This window comes from Haliotis cracherodii, unplaced genomic scaffold, assembly GCF_022045235.1.
Source record: "Haliotis cracherodii isolate W230 unplaced genomic scaffold, xgHalCrac1.p SCAF_10, whole genome shotgun sequence".
Lineage (NCBI taxonomy): Eukaryota > Metazoa > Mollusca > Gastropoda > Lepetellida > Haliotidae > Haliotis > Haliotis cracherodii.
In genome coordinates this window covers 46,762,751-46,784,063 of record NW_027266265.1, presented here as the reverse complement: position 1 = coordinate 46,784,063, position 21,313 = coordinate 46,762,751, and the positions used below count along the sequence as shown (strand labels likewise).

Below are 21,313 nucleotides of genomic sequence, written 5' to 3'. Positions count from 1 at the left end.
TTTTCATTTAAATATTTATTAAGAATATTTTCCGTAAAAGTTTTAATATTTTTAATTGTGAATAGTGACTATTAATGATTACAAGAAGGGTACGATGATATGCTTCATATCACCCTAGAGATACACATGTTATAGCCTACATTATGTTGTAGCCTACATTATGTTATAGCCTACATTATGTTATAGCCTACATTATGTGATCTTGTACTTATGGCCTATTATGTATATATGGATCCATAATTACTGATTATGCTTAAATAATGTAACATCCTTATTAAAAGAAAAAAAGAATTACGGGAAGTAATAGAAGAAAGTTTGTTTGCCCATTTGACTGTCCCTGGAAAAAAATATGTTTTGTGTGATGCATTTTATAACTTTGGAAACGAAAATAAATATCTTTGAGAATGATTGATGTACTTTAATTTATCAGTGGCATTCTTTTCATTGTATTATGAATCCATGTCATTTTGTCCAATGGGTGGGAAGTGTTAAGTGACCAATATTAAATATATTTTTCATATACATACTAACCAACTTGGTTTGACTGGAAGACTGTCCCATGTGTGATTGTACCCCAAATTTCATGAAGAGCTTATTATTTCAAACAGTGTACTGTCATATACTTGAAGTATTGCCGAGTGAGACATTAAACAACAAAACCAACAAGTTATGAAAAATATCTAAAAAATATCCCATTTAATATGTGTCTGATTCTCATTGATCCGTGAATTGACAGTAAATAGAAACTATGGAGTGACTGAACTCACTCACTCACTCTAAATGACCCACTCACTCACTCACTCACTCATTCACCGTCTCACTGTCTCTCATTGTCCGTCTCACTCACTAACTCACTCAATCACTCTTTTGCTCTCATTGACGTCTCACTCACCTCCGCTTAGCAGCAAGTACATCAGTGGTTTGAATTGGTCTGTCCTAAAGATACAGTGTCAAAGTAGACAGTGAATAAAAGCCTGTCCCTGAATTGGTCTGTCCTAAAGATACAGGGTAAAAGTAGACTGTGAATGAAAGCTTGTACCTGAATTGGTCTGTCCTAAAGATACAGTGTCAAAGTAGACAGTGAATGAAAGCTTGTACCTGAATTGGTCTGTCCTAAAGATACAGGGTAAAAGTAGACTGTGAATGAAAGCTTGTACCTGAATTGGTCTGTCCTAAAGATACAGTGTCAAAGTAGACGGTGAATACAAGCCTGTACCTGAATTGGTCTGTCCTAAAGATACAGTGTCAAAGTAGACGGTGAATACAAGCCTGTACCTGAATTGGTCTGTCCTAAAGATACAGTGTCAAAGTAGACGGTGAATACAAGCCTGTACCTGAATTGGTCTGTCCTAAAGATACAGTGTCAAAGTAGACAATGAATGAAAGCTTGTACCTGAATTGGTCTGTCCTAAAGATACAGTGTCAAAGTAGACGGTGAATACAAGCCTGTACCTGAATTGGTCTGTCCTAAAGATACAGGGTGAAAGTAGACTGTGAATAAAAGCCTGTACCTGAATTGGTCTGTCCTAAAGATACAGTGTCAAAGTAGACGGTGAATACAAGCCTGTACCTGAATTGGTCTGTCCTAAAGATACAGTGTCAAAGTAGACAATGAATGAAAGCTTGTACCTGAATTGGTCTGTCCTAAAGATACAGTGTCAAAGTAGACGGTGAATACAAGCCTGTACCTGAATTGGTCTGTCCTAAAGATACAGGGTGAAAGTAGACTGTGAATAAAAGCCTGTACCTGAATTGGTCTGTCCTAAAGATACAGTGTCAAAGTAGACGGTGAATACAAGCCTGTACCTGAATTGGTCTGTCCTAAAGATACAGTGTCAAAGTAGACGGTGAATGAAAGCTTGTACCTGAATTGGTCTGTTCTAAATAGGCAGTGTCAAAGTAGACAGGCAATGAAATCAACTGAAAAGGTTACTGTGTCCTGCGACAACCTCCAGACAAGCTTGGACTGGGGAGGTGGTGGAACCTGCTTTCTTCAGACATCTCGCCCGCATCCAATCACCTCCATATGGGTGTTTCGTCGACAGATGAACCTCAGTGCAGCAAATTACCTGGAAGAGGATATAGACATATAATTAAGACGTATATACAAGTTTGTCGGTGAATCGGCTGCCTGTCTACTCCCTGCTGGTCATGAGAACAGGGTGACCCAGTGGGTGGTGAGGAAGGAAGGACGGCATGGACCTTCCACTTTCGATCCTCTAATATCGTTATTGAGGTGTCTCCGGAGAGCTGACTCCGATGGATGGACTTTGGGAATAAGCATGTTTGTGTGAGAATGAGCCGAGTTTGGAAGGGATTTATCAACATTTTTGATGATCTGGTGTAATGAATGGATTTGGCAGTGAAGGCTGGATGAGGAATTGGGGAGGAAAGGCGTAAAGATTTTGAGTAGTTAAGCCAAGAGGTATTTCAGTTCTGAATTGTGGAAGGGTGACATGAAGCTGGGAGGCCAGAGAAAAAATATTTCCTCTTATGAGTGATCGAACTATGATTGTGGGATAATGTGGCTGAGAGAAAAAAGTCATTCTAGGCATTCTCAGAGGCTTATATTCGGCCCCCATTCTGCAATGAATGTCATAGGAAATTTCCAAAATTGGAATTATTAATATCCTGATGTTAAGGTTATTTTAATTATGGGGGCGGTCGGGTAGCCTAGTGGTTAAAGCGTTCGCTCGTCACGCTGAAGACCCGAGTTCGATTCCCGACATAGGTACAATGTGTGAAACCCATTTCTGGTGTCCCCCGCCGTGATATTGCTGGAATATTGCTATAAGCGGCATAAAACAGTACTCACTCACTATTTCAATTATGAACTAGGGGATATAAACAGCCACTACTCTGTTAGTCCTAAGCAACTTCATATCCAGAAGAACTATTGTCTTCTACCAAGACTAGCTATTTTACATAAATACTAGGCCAAATGAGCTGTGGACTATTTGCATTTGATCACTGATTTCTAAAACTGTTAAAAACTTATGCAATGCTTGAGTAAAGGTAACTTATGTTTGAGTGCTAGGACAAACAAAGAGGAAAGGGCTTTTTTACTTTAGTACTTAGTTTGATATCATTGTTTTGTTGGAATACCTCCAATGAGAGAAAAGAAAACAGTTGAAATACATGTATATAGTAAAGCTGCAACAAAAATAACATGATATTGGAATATATTACTTCTGATAAAATAATAGTTTAAAATACAATCTTCTTATCATTGCATCAAAATTCTTTAAAAGGATAATATTGTTTTAACCGAATCACCAGTACATTGATCAATCCTTTCTATTAAATGAAAGATGCACAACCAGGAAAAGACTAATTTTCAATGATCAGTTATTAAAATGAGTTTACCATCTATAGGAAATCAATCAATAGTAAGCAAGAAAATACATGACGATCATGTTTGAAAGGCAAGTATTGAAAATTGAAACAAAATACAACCTTGAATGGTATAGAAATCTCGGTTTCTATTCTATGCCTGAACAGTATGACAACACATAGCCAATTTAAGATACATTATAATTGGCTTTAAGCATGTTAAGGATTAATTCCACAATGCTGAAACAAAACTACAACATTGAATGATATAGATATCTCAACAGGGTCTTTTCTATGCTAAAACAGTAGGACTATCATGATATAACATTTATACTATATTTTTACTATAATAATAATTAGATCCACATCAAGTGCTTTTATGAGTTATCATGGCGTAATATTTATGCATAATTTTAGTTTAGCAAGTATTACTTATCATCAGGTAAAATTATGTATAAATATTACAACATGATAACTCATAAAAGCACTTGATGTGGATCTAATCATTATAGTAAAACTTAGTATAAATGTTATATCATGATAGGACAACGTATTGCTGATTTCAAATATTTTATCATTGGCTTTGAGGGCTATTTCCACCATGTCAAGTCACTTTCAGATAGGATTTGCTGGTCAGGGGTTTCAAATTTGAAAATCTCCCCTACAGTACCAGGTCAGTCAGCTCTTAATTTAATTATTCTTTGTTGGATCAAAGATTATTTATACCAAAGACCAAAGTCCAAGGAGCAAAATTAAGCAAAAAGAAGTTTTCCCTCAACGTAGGTACCTTTGATTTTCAAACCCTGTACTGAGTATAGTAAAAAATATTGTCAAAAGTAAGAAGTTTAAATTACTTTATTATACCCCCGACCTTTTAGGTAATATACCAAGATTCCGTCCGTCCATCTGTCCGTCCGAAAACTTTGTCCGCACGATTTCTCTTAAACTATTAAGTGGATTCATCTCAAACTTAGTACATATAATCTGTGTCATATGGAGAGGTGCAGTCAAAAGAAAAAAAATTGTTTTTATGAATTTTTCAAACCCTATCCATTATTTAATTTGAAACCACTGACACACTAGGCGGGTCAGGGGTATTAGTGAGAGACACTCACTTTTGCCCTTGTTTATTTTTTATATTTGTTGAAAGTAGGGTTGACAAATCCCTGATTCAACAAATAATTCTAAAACAATGTCCTTCAGTAGTAAAATTAAAATGTCTCAGACCTGTGTCACTTTGGTCTTTTTCACCACATTTTTATCTGAAACACTGGAATAACCATAAAAATACACTTGATGAGGGTTTACATTGACCTACAAAGAGGGACCCCGAATAATTATTTCAAGCGTCTAATAGAGGAAATATTGATCTAGTAACTCAATGGCTGAATAATTGCTGGCGTGACATTAAATTTTAACTCACATGAAGGGTCCTGTAAAGTAATGAAATGGTGTAGTGCACTGTACTGTAAGATTTGATAATTATCTTAATTACTGGACCTTTATATTTCTTGACAAGAAGTTGGTACAATGAATATTACTGTGCATCCTTGGGGATCCAATAATTAGTTGGTGTGTACCATTGTATGCATTTGTGTGTAATGGTCACACACTTCTGTGTCATGTTAAAACCCTGCACTTGATACGGCATTTAACACTCACTCACTCACTCTCCTGTAGTACACAAGGGGCGGTCGGGTAGCCTAGTGGTTAAAGCGTTCGCTCGTCACGCCGAAGACCTGGGTTCGATTCCCGACATGGGTACAATGTGTGAAGCCCATTTCTGGTGTCCCCCGCCGTGATATTGCTGGAATATGGCTAAAAGCAGCGTAAAGCCATACTCACTCACTCACTCACTCACTCTCCTGTAGTACACAAGGGGATGTTGGGTAGCTTAGTGGTTAAAGCGTTTGCTCATTCAGAAGACCTAGGTTCAGTTCCCCACATGGGTACATTATGTGAAGCCTGTTTCTGGTGTCCCCGTCTCCCTACTTGATATCAGTGGAATATTGCTAAAAGCGGTGTGAAACCTTACCCACACTCCTGGCACTTTTGTGTAATGCTGTAATCTTTTCTGATGGTCAGATCCCACGCTGTCTTACAGACTGGTCATGCCATGCTGCAGGTTTTTGTTCACTAATCTCTATTAGCTTTTGTAAATGTTAATACTCCCTTGACATTTCAAGACAGTTGTTTGCTTCTTTTATCCTGTGTGTTGATGCCTCTCTGTCAGATCATGTCAGTTGTGTTGCCATTATGTAGGCTATATATGTTTCCATTTTCATTGTGCTTTTATTAGAATCTAGGAGGAGGCAAGTGTGTGAACTGAACATCTCATTCTATACCATATTTTCTAGCGCTGAGTATCACCTGAGATCTCGCGACACGATTTGTATTACAATACGGACCGATGATACCACTGGTATCGCGGTAAACAACAAATACTAAAGAAGTCTAGGCACTGAGAAATTGGAAGAACATGAATACATGTAACTTTCTGTGGATGGCAACTTCTTTTATTCTTTGTCATGACGTTTCAGCTGCATTTTGCTCCTTCTTTAGGTGAAAATGAATATGAAACCTTTGGCTAGGAGAGTTTCTTGTGCTTTGGTGCTTTTCATCTTATGAAGGAGCATAAAATAGCTCTGAAACGTTGTGACAAAGGATAAAAGAAGTTGCTATCCATAAAAAGTGTCTTTTAGTCAAATAGTAAGAAATGATGAAATCTGTGAAATACCATCTTCCTGAAGCAAGGGAGTTAACTGATTGTAAAAGTCCAGTTTCCGCCCTAGCCGAACTATGCTGAAATTCCTGGGCTCGATCGTAGCGCCACCAGTGGTTATTACAGGTTATGTTCCTTGTAAGCCTCTCCTATGGACCGATCACATTCCACCTCTCGTACCACTTGCATTTGGCGGCGCCCAGTCAAGACGATCTGCTCAATAATCAAGATCTATATTTTGATAAAACGGGTTTTACCTCGCAAAGTGCATCAAATCACGTGAGCACCTTGATTACAAACATGACGAGATTTGGAAAACATCTGTTGACAACGAGTTGGCAGTGCACATGCTTTGCAAATCATGCAATCGACCGAAATCTGCACGACAGTTTACTAACCGGATTTCAATTTTGGTGTTCGATTTTGATTGGACTATGCATAGACTCGTTAGTCCAGCCAAAATGTAACTCCATGATACCAGCCTAGTTCAGCAAGGGTGGAAACTGGACTTTTATAGTCAATTAACTCCCTTGCCTCGGGAAGATGGTGAAATACAAACCTCTTGCTTCATCCATTTATTTGTTATCTCGAAAACCTACCCAAGGTGAAGATTTAAGTGCAGCATTGTCGTCTCCTTACTATTGCCAAGACGGCGCCATGCTACTTCCTCCATTAGGGGAGGTAAGTCTTTCAGTTCCTGTTTTGTTTATAGTGTATCACGATCTCACAAACTGATGACTTAAGTATTGTCTGTGCCCAAGTATCAATGACATCGTAGGTATTGGTGAATCCTTACACCCATAATAGTTTCGACTGCCTCCGTGGTCCAGTGAGAGGATCTGCCTGAAGAGCAGAAGGCCAGTGGTTGGATCACTGTTCTCGACATACCAACAGACGTTAAAAGATGGTACTTGTAAGCCTGCCTGGCACTCAGCATTAAGGGAATTAAGCAGGGACTGGTCGGCTTGGAGTCAGTATACTGTGTCAGAGTATCCATGTTAAACTGCGGCATGGTATCTCAATGGGCTAGCACTGCAGGTGCAATTAGCATGGAACATGCCTTTAAACTCTGTTGATTATTATGTCAAAGTTATACATTGATAGCAACAGCGACCAACTCCGTGGTCTAAAGGTAGAGCGTCCGCCCGGAGAGCGGAAGGTCCGGGGTTCGATCCCCAGCCGTGTCATACCAGAAGACGTTAAAGGATGGTACTTGTTGTTACCCATTTAATAGAATATCCAATGTAACTATATGTCGTACTGAGTAATTTCTGAATTTGATTTATAATGTGTGAAGAATCTCTTTCACAGTAGCATTGGCTTGATTTTACAAAACTTCCTTTGATTTGGAAATAAACAATGCAAATTATTACTACCGTTTCTTTTATACGTACATATTTACTGTAAATCTATAAATTAAATACGAAATATGCGAGTGGTCTTTGTTAAACACTGTTAATTGTTTTTATGGAAGTGCTCTACTCAGCTCTAATAAGCAGTGCTATTTGCTGTTTAATTTGGATTAAGGTAAGGTTAAATTAAGGTAAGGATATGTATCATTCCACTGGGGATAGGGCTGGGGGATCGCATTGATTTTGAGTCGCATTTGTTGCTAGGAGTCAGCAGTCGTATTAATTTGGAGACGTATTATTTTCAAGATTCACAGTGTATATCTTTCCAAGACAACTTCTGTCGTGTGGTTGGTAAATGGCAAAATGATTATCATACCCCGGAAGACCGAGTTGATTTCCCTTTACTATACACTACAAGTTGTCCAGTCACCCTTGATTTCCACAGGGGCGGTCAGGTAGCCTAGTGGTTTAAGCGTCTGCTCGTCACACCGAAGACCCGGGTTCTATTCCCGACATGGGTAAAATGTGTGAAGCCCATTTCTGGTGTCCCCCTGCCGTGATATTGCTGGAATATTGCTAAAAGCGGCGTAAAACCGTACTCACTCACTCACTTGATTTCCACTTGGGACATTTGCTGGAATAATGATCAAATGATGAAAAATCATACCCACTCACGGTAAGCTATTTGTTTGTTGTTTAACGCTGCACTCAGCAATATTCCAGCTATTTGATGGCAGTCTGTAAATAATCGAGTCTGGACCGGACAATCCAGTGATTGACATCATGAGCATCGATCTATGTAATTAGGATATGTCTTGCATCACCCAAGTCACTGAGCATGAGCACCTAATCCCTTGAGTAGCCTCCTACAACAAGCAAGGTTACTGGAGACTAAACCTGTGAAGGTCCAGGTTAGAATAGGTCTTCAGCAACCCATACTTGCCGTAAAAGGTGACTATGCTTTTCGTAAGAGGCGACTAACGGGAGCGGGTGGTCAGGATTGCTGACTTGGTTAATGCATGTCATCCTATCCCAATTGCATAGATCGATGCTCATGAAGGATTTTGTCTGTTTTTAAATTAACTGTATCTTTAAAGTTCCATTTGCGAACGGTATCTTGCAACGGTAACTTGACTTTGTCGAGCAGAACAGGTGGTATTCATCTTGGCAGGTATACATAAAGCAGACATCATATATAATGCATGGAGACTTTCTATTTTCAAGTTTACAAGTATGCAAATGGGCTGATGTAAAGATTATTTAATATCAAACTTACATACGATTTATTAACATTAAAATTTTACCAAAACGGCACTCCATGACAACATTCTTAAACATAAAGATATATGAATTGTTTTTTTTTTACAACTTTAACATAAAAGTTTCATATATTTCACCTGAATTGGATCCAATTATATATATCTGAACTATACATAAAGTCAATTTGACTTTATCGGTTTGTTTCCCTTGGGGATTCCGATACTTTTCTACCAAGAGTTCCTTGCAGTCAACCAAGCGAGGCCAGCGAAATGTGACCGTTCTTCCCTCGTTTCCGTTATGAAATGTCAGTTAAAAACGTTTAGATAAACGAATGTCATGAAATGGTTAACTTTTTTTAAAGATAATATCCTAAACCGTAAAAAAAACTATTTCTATTTGCGTATTAATCCTTTGTTTAATTGGTTGTCCTGCTACATGTGCTGTTATCGAAGCCCTATGGAGAAATAGTGAAACGTCACTTTGATGTGTAAAGAGACCGCCTCCGTGGTCTAGTGGTAGAGCGTCCGCGTGGAGAGCGGATGGTCCGGGGTTCGATCCGCGTCATACCAAAAGACGTTAAAAGATGGTACTTGTTGTTACCCTGTCTGGGGCTCGGCATTAAGGGGCTAAAGCAAGGACTGGTCGGCTGGGAGTCAGTATACTGTGTCTGAGTGGGGTATTCATGTTAAACTGCGGCATGGTATCTCAGTGGGCTAGCGCTATAAATCGGCATCAGTCCGGTCTAGTACAAGCAGCCACACACACACACACACATGTGCATGCATGTCGCTATATAAGTACTAGAATCTTGGACGCGAAGTTAAACCCAATTTCACCTCACCTCACCTTGATGTGTAAAGATATATTGTCATGCTCCTCAATGTTGCAGGAATATATCTGTACAATCATGGGAAAACATCATGTAAAGTGCACTTAAAGGCTGACATTAGGCCTGTCAGCTCTGGTTTCAGAATAAGCACATTTGTTTACAGAAAGAGAAATGTCTAGTCATGTGATATGCAAATTAACCTGTGGCAACCATTTTGGTTGTTGTTTAACACCACACTCACCAATATTCAAGTGATATGACTGTGATCTGTAAATAATTGAGTCTAGATCATACAATCCAGTGCTTTACATCAGGATCATCGATATATGCAATTAGGATATGATGACATGAGTCAATCAAGTCAGCGAGCTTGAGCGCCTAATACACCCCCATTCACTCATAAATTTATTAACTGAAAATTAGTAATAATTTTTGTATGACCTTCACGCTTTTACAGATCTGGGTTAGAATGTTCAAATGCATGTCATTGTATCAATTGCATGGATTGATTCAGATGCTGTCAGTCACTTGATTGTTTGGTCCAAACTTGATTAATTCTTACGAAACTTCTACCTCTTTTACATATCTGCCATAAATTCTGTATTCTGGCTTCAATCACACTAACTAAAATATTTAGATTTTCAACAGACAGCCTCTTCACTGTCAATCACAGAATTAGTTGTCGCCATGCAGTCTCGTAACTACCCAAGCCATGATGTCAGACACTGGATTGTCTGGTCCTAACTTCATTATGGAATATTTCTAAGTTTCGTGTTAAACAACAGACAGACAGACAGACAAACAAACAAACAAACTCTGCATGTTGCCGAAATCTTGATTTGCTTAAAAGTAGTTTACAACTGAAGAAGTTACTCTTGTCATTACCTATTAAGGAGAAGAAACTTTTACGAGAGTGTGAAGTCAAAGAGTTTCAATTATTCATGTATTTCATTTGCCCTTTGAAGACTCTTGGTCTGACTTATGAAACTTGTCATTGGTCTTGGCTGTACGTGTGTCTACAGAAGCAGGTGAAGAGACTTTAATTTGTGAGCACCAATCTCTGGATGTAACAGTTGGAAGATCCCTTGAAGTTAGTCCTGAAACAATGGCTGTAAACAGTCTTGAGTGACCTTGATACATGATTTTTGAAAATATACATTTGAGCAGGTATTTCTTCATTACCCTGTTTTTCCTAGGGACCTGTTCATGTTTCTGACGTTGTTTTGATACACTGTTGCAGCAGTGTTCTCCACCCACGTTTCTTGGCAAATTGAGACGCAATTAAAAGTCAGTCTTGCCTTTCTCTTGCTATTGATCCAGTTCTTTTGTCCGGGCATTTTCGGACATGGATATAATTAGATGACAAAAAAGATTGTAGACTAATAGCTTAACACAACAGTTGGGCCTGGGCAAGTGTAAAAATATCTCCAGACAAATGACCTCCTCAGCAAATTGTCGTAATTAAATTACATTGGAATGCTTGGAACTAGTCTAGCCTGTGGTTGGGTCTGAGAACAGTCAGCACAGAACCCCCTTACAGGTCAGCTGAAATCTATGCAGATGTCCCAGCAATCATTTGAAGCGTTTGAATTTGTTTATCTATCGTTATAGTAAAACCTGCTTTCTGTCTAAGTCGCCTGTAAGTCTTGAGCTGTCTTATTTGAATATGTAAATACATGTTTGTAGATGGTAGTGCCTCTGATCACGTGGGGCCTCGGTCAATGACCCTTGGAAAAGTGACCCTCATTTTCTGAGTGGTATGGATCCCTGGCTGTTACAACACAGACAATGGCCCCCTGTAGGGATTCTGCATTAGAATTGGTGCCAGTTTTGTTTGTTTGATGTTTAATATCGTACTCGGCGATATTCCAGCTATATGATGGTCTGTAAATAATCAAGTCTGGACCAGACAATCCGGTAATATATGAAGGTGGTAAGAGTTACTGAAGGGATGGGATGGGGTGGTCCGACTCTGCCACCTGGTTGATTGTCATAGTACTGTGATGCCTTTGGTGTTGAAACAAAATACAAAGTTAATGGGGAATCTGATGGACATCAAGTGGCCTCAAGCTGGAACTCTGGTTGTAGCAAGTTGCAGGATCTGGTGGTGTGGATGGTTTACTCTGACCTAACATGTAATGTTAGGGCCATGGTCTGCTGTTTCCCTTGCTGCAGCATATGTGACCTCTGATATGCTCATATTTCCGGTGTGATTGTCGAGCTGGGGGAAAACAGGACAAAAAAAGAGCTATTCTCAAATGTCATAAGCTCTGTGAGCCATTTCAGACTATTTTGTCAGTCCCAGGCATTTGTTGACCTATCTAGAAATGTGAGTCTGGATAATTTGAGAGAGGGGGTCTTCTTGTTGGAGTGCAACATTTGTGAAATTTACAGGGAAGATACTTCACCCTTCCTGGTTCACCCTAATGGCCCTCTCTCTCTCTCTCTCTCTCTCTCTCTCTCTCTCTCTCTCTCTCTCTCTCTCTCTCTCCTCTCTCTCTCTCTCTCTCTCTCTCTCTCTCTCTCTCTCTCTCTCTCTCTCTCTCTCTCTCTCTCTCTCTCTCTCTCTCTCTCTCTCCTCTCTCTCTCCTCTCTCTCTCTCTCTCTCTCTCTCTGTGTGTGTGTGTGTGTGTGTGTGTGTGTGTGTGTGTGTGTGTGTGTGTGAGAGGTCACACTAGGTTTCAGCGGTCACCCGGGTTCCCCTACATGGGTATGTGTGAAGTTCATTTATTTTGTCCCCTGCCGTGATATTGCTGTGTGGAATATTGCTAAAAACAGCTTAAAACCACTCACACATATGTAACTATGAAATGTATGGAATGGATGCAGAAACAAAAAAATGTATAAATATTCAAAATTCAAAACAACACCAATGAACAACTCGCAAACAAAAGATGGCATATATGAAGAAAGAACAATGTGTACTAAAGAACTTCTGTGCATAAAAAGGACATAAAACTGCTGAAGGACAACATTGACAATAAATAACGCCAGATGGCCCTGCAATTTGTAAAACATTCAGAGTTTAATCGTCATTTCCTGATGAGGTAACAAGCTTGACTTGTCCTTTCACTTGTCCCGGTTTCCTGCTTGAGCAGTGTTTACCCCACTTACCTGAGAAACAAAATACCTGGGAAAGAGACACCTGTATATATATCTTGGAAATTTTGGCACCTGTGATAACCAAAATGAACTGTTGTATCGAACATAATTGTTTTATATTCAGTTTGACAACGTGTTTCTGAGATTAAAATATTTTTTTGAAGAATGATTAATGTTTTTTTTTTTAGGGGTATGGCCAGTATCAAGTCTTGCTATTTCTGATGACATTGAGACATTTGGATAGCATTCAAATCTGACTTTTTGGGTTTCAGCTGAGTGCGGATACACCATCTCCAGTGACGATCAGCCGATCTCGGTGAATTCCAAGAACTTAACAAGGCAGGGCTATGACAAGTGTATATACAACATTTCTGCACCCAGTCAGAAGTACATACGACTCAACTTTACAAAGATATCGGGAAGGAACGGCACCAACAATATGTGTGTTTCGTTAAACGAAACTATGGATGGCAAAAGAAGTGAAACAATCAATGAAGTAAACGAGACCCATCACGTCTTTCAATCCTCATCTAATTCTATACGAATAATCTATGTGCTGAATAATTGCCAACCAACAAGTGGATTCACAGTGTCATTCAAGTTCTTGCCCCAAAAAGACGTACCAAGTAGGTATTAATGTAAAAAGAAAATTATGAGGAGTCGTGGATTATCTGCCCTTGCTAACCAATTGCGGGGTCACATGACCAGACAAAAAGGTGGTTGATAGTGTGAGCTCGCTGAGAGTAGCCAGGTATCAGGTTATGACAAAATAGTCCATGTCATAGCTGGTATACTCTGGCCAATTTTAAAGCCAATCCTAATTTTCATAAAACCTTAAGATTTACATTAGGAATGTTATAATTCCTATATCTAATACCCTTGTCAACCAATTATGAAGCTTTGGGACTTCATCTGTGACTGTTGGTGTCAGCCTCAAAATTTGGTTTTGTATCCTCTTGGACATGGGCTGGTTTAATTCCACATTTTGGTCAATTGGTAATGGGAGGTATAAGTATTGGTTTTGTGACCTTGCAATTTTGGTGGACAACTGCTGTTTTATTGCCATGTGTGGGATAACTGCAAGAATCGACCTCCTCCTGATGCTGAATTGTTGAGATGTGCCTGGAGTTTGACTTTGCTGTTAAACTTAGTATCCTGCTATGTCTGTGAGTCCAGGTGGCCCAGTGGTGTGTTATTGGTACAGAGGCTGCACCAGACATACCTGGGGTTAATACTGTGAGCAAAGGGTAGCCATACTGACAGGGCATGACACATGAACCCAAGTCACAGGTTGTTTGTTTGTTTGTTTGTTTGTTGTTCAATGCCACTTTCAGCAATATTCCAGCTATATAACGGTGGTATGTAAATAATCGAACCTGGACCAGACAATCCAGTGAATGACATCATGTGCATCGATCCATGCAATTGGGATACGATGACATTCATCGACCCAAGTCATCGAGCCTTCCAACACGATCCCGTTTGTTGCCTTTTACGATAAGCATTCTAACTAGGGCTAGGACGGGTAACTTGGGTACCCAGGTCGGATGGGTATAGAGTAGGACCTGGGTACCCACAGGACTACCTGGACCCATGGTTAGACTTTATATGATTGCATAATGATAAAACATCAGTCAATTTCAGTGTATGCATGACCAGACTGTTTGTGACATGGTCTTTGCATACTAATATGACAGCCAATCCCCTTTTCAGTCAAATCTGAAGAATTAGAAGGGGGAATGGTGTTTTTTATACACTTTGGATAAAGTTTGTTTTACCGAATTTCATTTGAATGCAACAAAAACTATGATAAACTTACCTGAGATGACAGTTTGTTACCCAAGTGCTTTGTGTATTCGGTTGTCACACAAGGCTCAAATTTGACAATTCTTTACAGTTGAAATCCATTCTTATTGTCTTATTTCATTGTATAACTGGCTTGGGGTGGCTAAAGGGGCTATTTTCACTATTGTTATTGCTCTGCAATAGTAGTAAACCAACTTTAAGGCTTGATAATTCTATGAATCAATGCAAAAGAAATGAAAAAAATATTGTTGACAATCTCAAAGCCTGCATTTTCTCCCTGTGACAAACTCAACCCAAAGGGAAGTAACTCAAAAGTAGTCGTAATCCTTGCTAACCAACGAACAGGCACGTTTAAAATTGGCATAATTTATGTTTAATTTATAACTAATTACAACTATTGAAACTATCGATTGTTATGCATTCTATTGACAATACTATTGGCAATTTTTAATTCGATCTTGTATGTTACTATCATCAGGCAAACAATTGCAATAGTTTGCTATATCATTACTCTCCTAAAACTTGCAATGTTTGAAGTCTGTATAAGAATAGATCCCAAGCAACATATGCTTGTTTTTGTAAAAGAAGTTACTGAATGGATTGGGGGGCACAGGTGGCCCAGTCATCTAAGGCGCTGCGATTCGCTGTGCAGAGTTGCGTCACTTGGGCACGTCAGAAACCTATGATTGTGGGTTCGAATCCCGATTTGCCCTGATTATGTTTCTCGGTTTGTCAGCACCATACCCGTGCTCGCGGGTTTCACCAAAGTGGTAAACATCTGAGACCTGCATCACTTCGGGCTTTCTTCCCACTACTGAAAGGATTGAGTGGTTAGTCCTGGTACCTTCGTTTACCATCATACAATCATACATTTGCAAGCAGTACTAAATCTGACTAAGTCAGCATGATTACTTTAACAAATCAAATGATCAGATGTGATATCAAATTGGTTCTTGTGAACCAAACAGGTTTTGATTGACAGGTCAATGACCCTTGAGAAAAAACATGACTCTCCATTTCCAAGTATAATGAATTCTCTGGTCCTATATTTCGGATTCCTCGTTCAACATTTCCATAATGATACCGGAAGTCCACATCAGCCCAGCTAGTATGTTCATCATTTCCAGCATCAAGGTAGATGGAAGCAAGGAGCCAAATCTTTTCAAAATCGTTGAACATAATTTATGGGAAATGAGGCCTCATGTTCTGATGCCTATTTTCAGTGGCTGTCTAGACAGTGTATTTGGTTGCGTAATTAGCGTCTTTGTGAAATGAGAAGTTATGTCATCTGGTTCATCTTTTATTATGAGACTGTATGAGATGTGTAAACTTAAATAAGCAGTTGAGTGAAGTGTTGTTTTATCAGAGGTCTTCCAGCTTGACAGGAATGCAAATTGACTTGCCAAATTCCTTTTTTCATTGTGAAAAAAATGAATATTGATAAGTGTATAGTATATTTTGAAATTCTGATCATATGATGGTGTTATTATTTTTTGTCAAGGGAAGTAGTTATACTTGTTTATGGATTTTAGGTTTGAATCCCGGTTTGCCCCGATCATGTTTCTAGGTCTGTCAGCACCATAACAGCATTAGAAATTGGCACTAGTCCTATAGACCTTACCAAACTGACTAATAGTTAAGGTCTCATAAGTACTAGTAGAAATGTCCCCTTTTAAGGGGGTTTTGCTCTATGTTATCATTATCAGGACTAGTGGACTAAAAATGTTAGTTTCTACTGCTGATGCCCATGTTCATGGGTTTCATAAAAGTGATAAACATCTGAGACCTACATCACATCATGTAAAAACCCTGCACTTGATACAGCATTAAACACTCACTCACTCACTCCACTCCACTCCACTCCACTCCACTCCACTCCACTCCACTCCACTCCACTCCACTCACTCACTCACTCACTCACTCACTCACTCACTCACTCCACTCCACTCCACTCCACTCCACTCCACTCCACTCCACTCCACTCCACTCCACTCCACTCCACTCCACTCACTCACTCACTCACTCACTCACTCACTCACTCACTCACTCACTCACTCCACTCCACTCCACTCCACTCCACTCCACTCCACTCCACTCCACTCCACTCCACTCCACTCCACTCCACTCCACTCCACTCCACTCCACTCCACTCCACTCCACTCCACTCCACTCCACTCCACTCCACTCCACTCCACTCCACTCCACTCCACTCCACTCCACTCATGCAGCACTGGCAGTCTGAGACATCATCCATTAGCCCAATGGCAAACCCAAGTTTCAGTGAGTCAACTCATGGAATAATAGTCTATATATACCAAGACTAATATCTACTGAAAATGATGGAAAGCAAGACATAGGTCTGTAGCCTCAAATGTCTCTGACACTGACTGCAATAAAGCAACAAACCACTCTAGCCATCGAAAAATGTAAGAACTCAACTCCATCACGAATAGTTTTCAGTTGCCGGAGTATAGCTGGGGATAATTTTGTTCATGTTGTTGCCTCCTCTGGTTGTATTATTAGGATGTGCTTCTATTTAAGGCCAGATCCGATGGAGTAATGTGCCACTTGATTGTAAGATAAGATGAGACAGGCTTGACAGTGGCCCTTCTTGTGAGATGAGGTGCCATTTCCTTGGACTACTTACTTTAAACCATTTTGGGAATACAGATCACTCGGTCTCTGTTGGTGTTCAGCATAGAGTTTGAGAGTCATTGGTTGTACGTACAGACATGGCAGGCAGTTCGTAGGTCATGGCTGCCATCTTTGAAGGACCTGTTGTCGAAGGTTTCAATGTTACAAGAAGCTGTGTACAAATCCAGCAAGATACCTTTGGTAAGAGATACCTAGGCCCCATTCCAAGTCTGTGTTAAAGTATGAAACTTACTATGAAGTTAGCGCTATGATCACTTTGTGGAAGGTGGCCCAATGCTACAAATTCTATTAATCCAGTTTGCACAATGGGTATTACAGGGATGGACACGACCACTAGTCTGTTTGTTCGAGACAAGTAACAATCTTGATGGACTAGTTGTTTTATTCAAAATCTAGTTATTTTTCATAACCACTTCTCCGAAAAGAGTGGCAGAAGTGTTGGATATGACCATTGTTTAGCCCTGTCCAGAATAATTTCAAAGCAATCTTTGCGCTAAGGAGATCGTAACTCCAATTAACATAGACTTACGACTTACATAGCAATAAGGTTGCTTTGTACAACGGCAACCAGCACCATGATGTCGGGGCAAATTAAAGTGAATCTCCTACAGTCTGAAGCATATTTTCAATCAACAACAATGATCAGTTATTTGATATTACTTTAGCAAAACCAAGAAAATGAACTGGTTCTGTCTAATCTAATGTAGTTGACACACTGATCAATTGGGGAGTGGTTCCTAAGCAGCTTGTTGAGAAATTTTGACCAGTACCTTTACAAATTAGTGTTAGCAAGTGTCTGACCATTTCATTTTCAGGGGCTTAGGATTTTTATTAAACAATTATTTGTTTTGTGGTTCTTTCAACACAATTGCTTGTTTTTACTCTGTCCAGAAGGACAGTAAATGTTGATATTTTTCATCACTAACAGAAGAATAGATGAATATTTCTCATCCCCAGTATTATTAGTAGCCAGATTACTGTTGAAAGAAAATTTAGACCAATTGACCCATGAAACCAATTTATTAGAAGATTTGACGATTATTAAACAATCTTTATTTGCTTGATGAGGATATGCACATGTCATATGCAAGTTGATTGGAACTGGCTGTGCAGTATTATGATGAGGACGCCGTAATATAACTGGAATACTGTTAAAAGCGGCATTAAACCCAACTCACTCACTCACTCACTATTATGATGAGGTTTCTAATCCCTACTGTTTTATCTTCCATTTTTGCCTTTCGGAACAGCCTCTCAATTTGCCCATGTGCTACTTCATAAAACAGCCCGACCTGTCCCGTCTAATGTCGAGTGAAGTGGCTGATACCACGTCAGAGAGTAGATGAATTTTTATGGATCAGTGAAAGATGGAACGAAGTAGTGTACTTGGTGCTCCTGGTGAGATTATATTGAAAGCTATAAGAATCACTACATCTACCAGGACTAGGCAGGGTTCCTTGGTACTATGTAGCAGATGTACCCAGCTTGGCCACTCAACGTAAGGGTGCAACCATTTGATATTCTGAGAGGGGAGCCTGAGATTTTGTATGGAGACTGGATATTTTTTCATCTACCGGTACAGCTGTTAAACCAGATCTTTTTTCCATTTCAACTATAGTCTAAATATTTTTTGGGAAAAAAACATCATGCAACAATGTATTTTTTGTGCCTGAGAATTTCTTTCTTTGTCCAGCAGTGAGAGAAGCATAGTTATTTTTTTCCGATAATTTTCTGTGACAATATATTTTTTTTCCGATAATAAACCCAGGCCATGCCCAGAATATGAAATGGTCGGAAGAACAGGTTCTTGCAAAACCCAAAGATGGACTGAATCTTTTCTAAATCGTTTTATTCTTTTGCCTGGATCTGAAATTTATTAACTCAAGACTGTTTGATAATATGATTTTGATAGATTTCAGTGTATCTGACTACAGCAATATGAAAATCCCAGATTACGACTGTCTTCCAATGTGCACTTGTGCTATGAAACAGATGTATCCCAGCTTGCCAATCCAAGAATACACAGGTTTTCGTTAAGACTTTTTCCTTCACAGAGACCTCCAATACACAACTGAAAATATGATTTTGATAGATTTTCCATTTGGGTTTAACTAGCCACAGCTATATGAAAATCCCCCGATAAGATCCTGTCTGGTAGACAGTAGTAAAGAACCTCCTTGACTAGCACATGCATTAACCTGTTACATGATTGCAAGGGGAAGTGGTGCAGTCTTTATATCGGGTCCAATATGGCCGCCTGAGCAGACGGGGAGTGTTCCTTGAAGCACCAAGTACTTATCACGATATGATAACTTGCCGCATCTGTACTATCTATTTATTATTGTTTTACCTGGTGCACCTAATGTCTGGGAAAACATCCCGCCTTCCCGACAGATATTTATTCAATCTTGTAGAGAATGTTGTGTTATATAGTGATTGTACATACCTTCCTGATACTGGACTCGCCTGTTTATGGTGCAGTTGTAGAACAGTTTGTTAGATGTATGGATTGGGTCGACAACACCAGTTTATCGTAACGAGGAAATTCAGTGCATTTTCGGTCAACATGGTAAGTTGTCAGTGTTGGCTGACTGTTGACTGCAGAAATGGAAATTGCTATATCAGGCAAGTTTTATTGAATGTACTTCTGCCGCTGCAGACTTTTGAAATTCTTGTCATTGAAATTAGATATTTTCAGTCTAAATTAAATATATATATTTTTTTGCTCTTGTGTAGTAGTCCGCCGATTGAATTTGTTTTGTATTATATAGTGTATTTGAATTTGTTTGGCATTTTTTAGTGTAATTGAATTTGTTTGGCATTTTTTAGTGTATTTGAATTTGTTTGGTATTTTTTAGAGTATTTTAATCATATATCAAGTTCAGATGTGTGCCCTTTGTCCAAGTTGCTTGAGAATTAAATGGAAAAAAAAAGATTTAAAGAAAATTTCGTTTGTCCATAAGGTTTCATATTTCCAGTTGTACCATAATGTTTCATGGTAAAATGAAATTGTACGTAATTGCTGTGTTTGGAAACTTCACTTTCATCTAAACTCATTTGCCCCTTTTCAGTCTGTTATGTTTAAGGACTAAATGGGGTTATTGAGGGTTTTGGTTTCCTTGGGAACAGTAATATTTAATGCCTGTGCATTTGGGTTGTTCATATCTTTCCCAGAGGAAAGGAATGAAAGACAAAATTGTTGTATAATGCTAGACTGAAGGATGAGCATAACCTGAAGTTTGAAATACTGTAATATGCGCTTTAGGTGCTTAGAAAATGGACAAATGGGCATTTTATAAAACCGACAAGAGTCAAATTTATGTTCTTAGATCAAGTGGGAGTGAACAAACTTGGTTGAAACAACACTGAAACTAAAACCTTTTCCATAATGGTCAAAATGAAATTATATACTGCTTCTGTGCTGGTGTTTTCGGTCGAGACATGTGAAGTATACACAAGGAAATATGTACTGTCATGTAAATTTTCAGTCTTGTCAGGGGCTACTTTTACAGATTACTTACAGATTGGTCAAGAAGTTGGTCGGGGTTGCTTATAGAAGCTGAGCACTTGTACAGCAACTACTGTGATAAATAGTGTGGTTTTGATTTATCCATTATGAATGCCAACATGTTAAAATGTTTTTAGCAAGGCTATAAATTAACACTTGCTATATATTTAAGAGGAGTTTTATTGATGTGTGACGAGGAAGTCTTGATGCTTTTTATCTTCTCTGATGCACCTGTCTGTACTGGTGATGGCTGTGTGGCAGTGGTAAATATTCCATCCGTTAAAAAGATATTTAAACACATATCATTGAATTTCAATTTTACAAGTATATTTATTTTTGACAGTGCTAAGCTGAACATTTTTTGTTTGTGTTACTTTAGAAATAAGCAATGAGTGGGCATTGTTTATCGTACAATGAAGCACTGCAGGGAGAATAAACCACAAGTGGCTGCACGTCTTGTAGTTTGTTCTCCCTGCATATTGGACGATGATATGACGATACCACCCTTTGTGGTTTTTTCTCCCTGCAGTGTTTTATTGTACAATAAACAACGAAGAAAACTCGTTAATTTCTTATATGAGATATCATCATTATATGTACAGCCTCTTTAAGGATGTTGATAAAATGTACAAGTCTTAAAAATGGTTACCTTAATTTTAATAATGAGGATCTCGGCAATGTCGGACAAGTCCATTTTATGAACAGGTGCGTTCAGTTTGGTATTTCCCGCATATTCTCACAATCCT

General features: G+C 39.0%; 1 protein-coding gene across 5 annotated transcripts in view; it reads left to right on the top strand.

Moving 5' to 3' along the window:
* Positions 1-21,313, top strand: part of LOC139454455 (uncharacterized) — a 212,031-nt gene that overhangs the window by 166,926 nt on the left and 23,792 nt on the right. For all 5 annotated transcript variants that reach the window (XM_071236168.1, XM_071236166.1, XM_071236167.1 and 2 more), the window contains one exon: positions 12,871-13,224. In XM_071236168.1, coding sequence (XP_071092269.1) covers positions 12,871-13,224 — 354 coding nt within the window. The remainder of the gene's footprint in view (positions 1-12,870; positions 13,225-21,313) is intronic.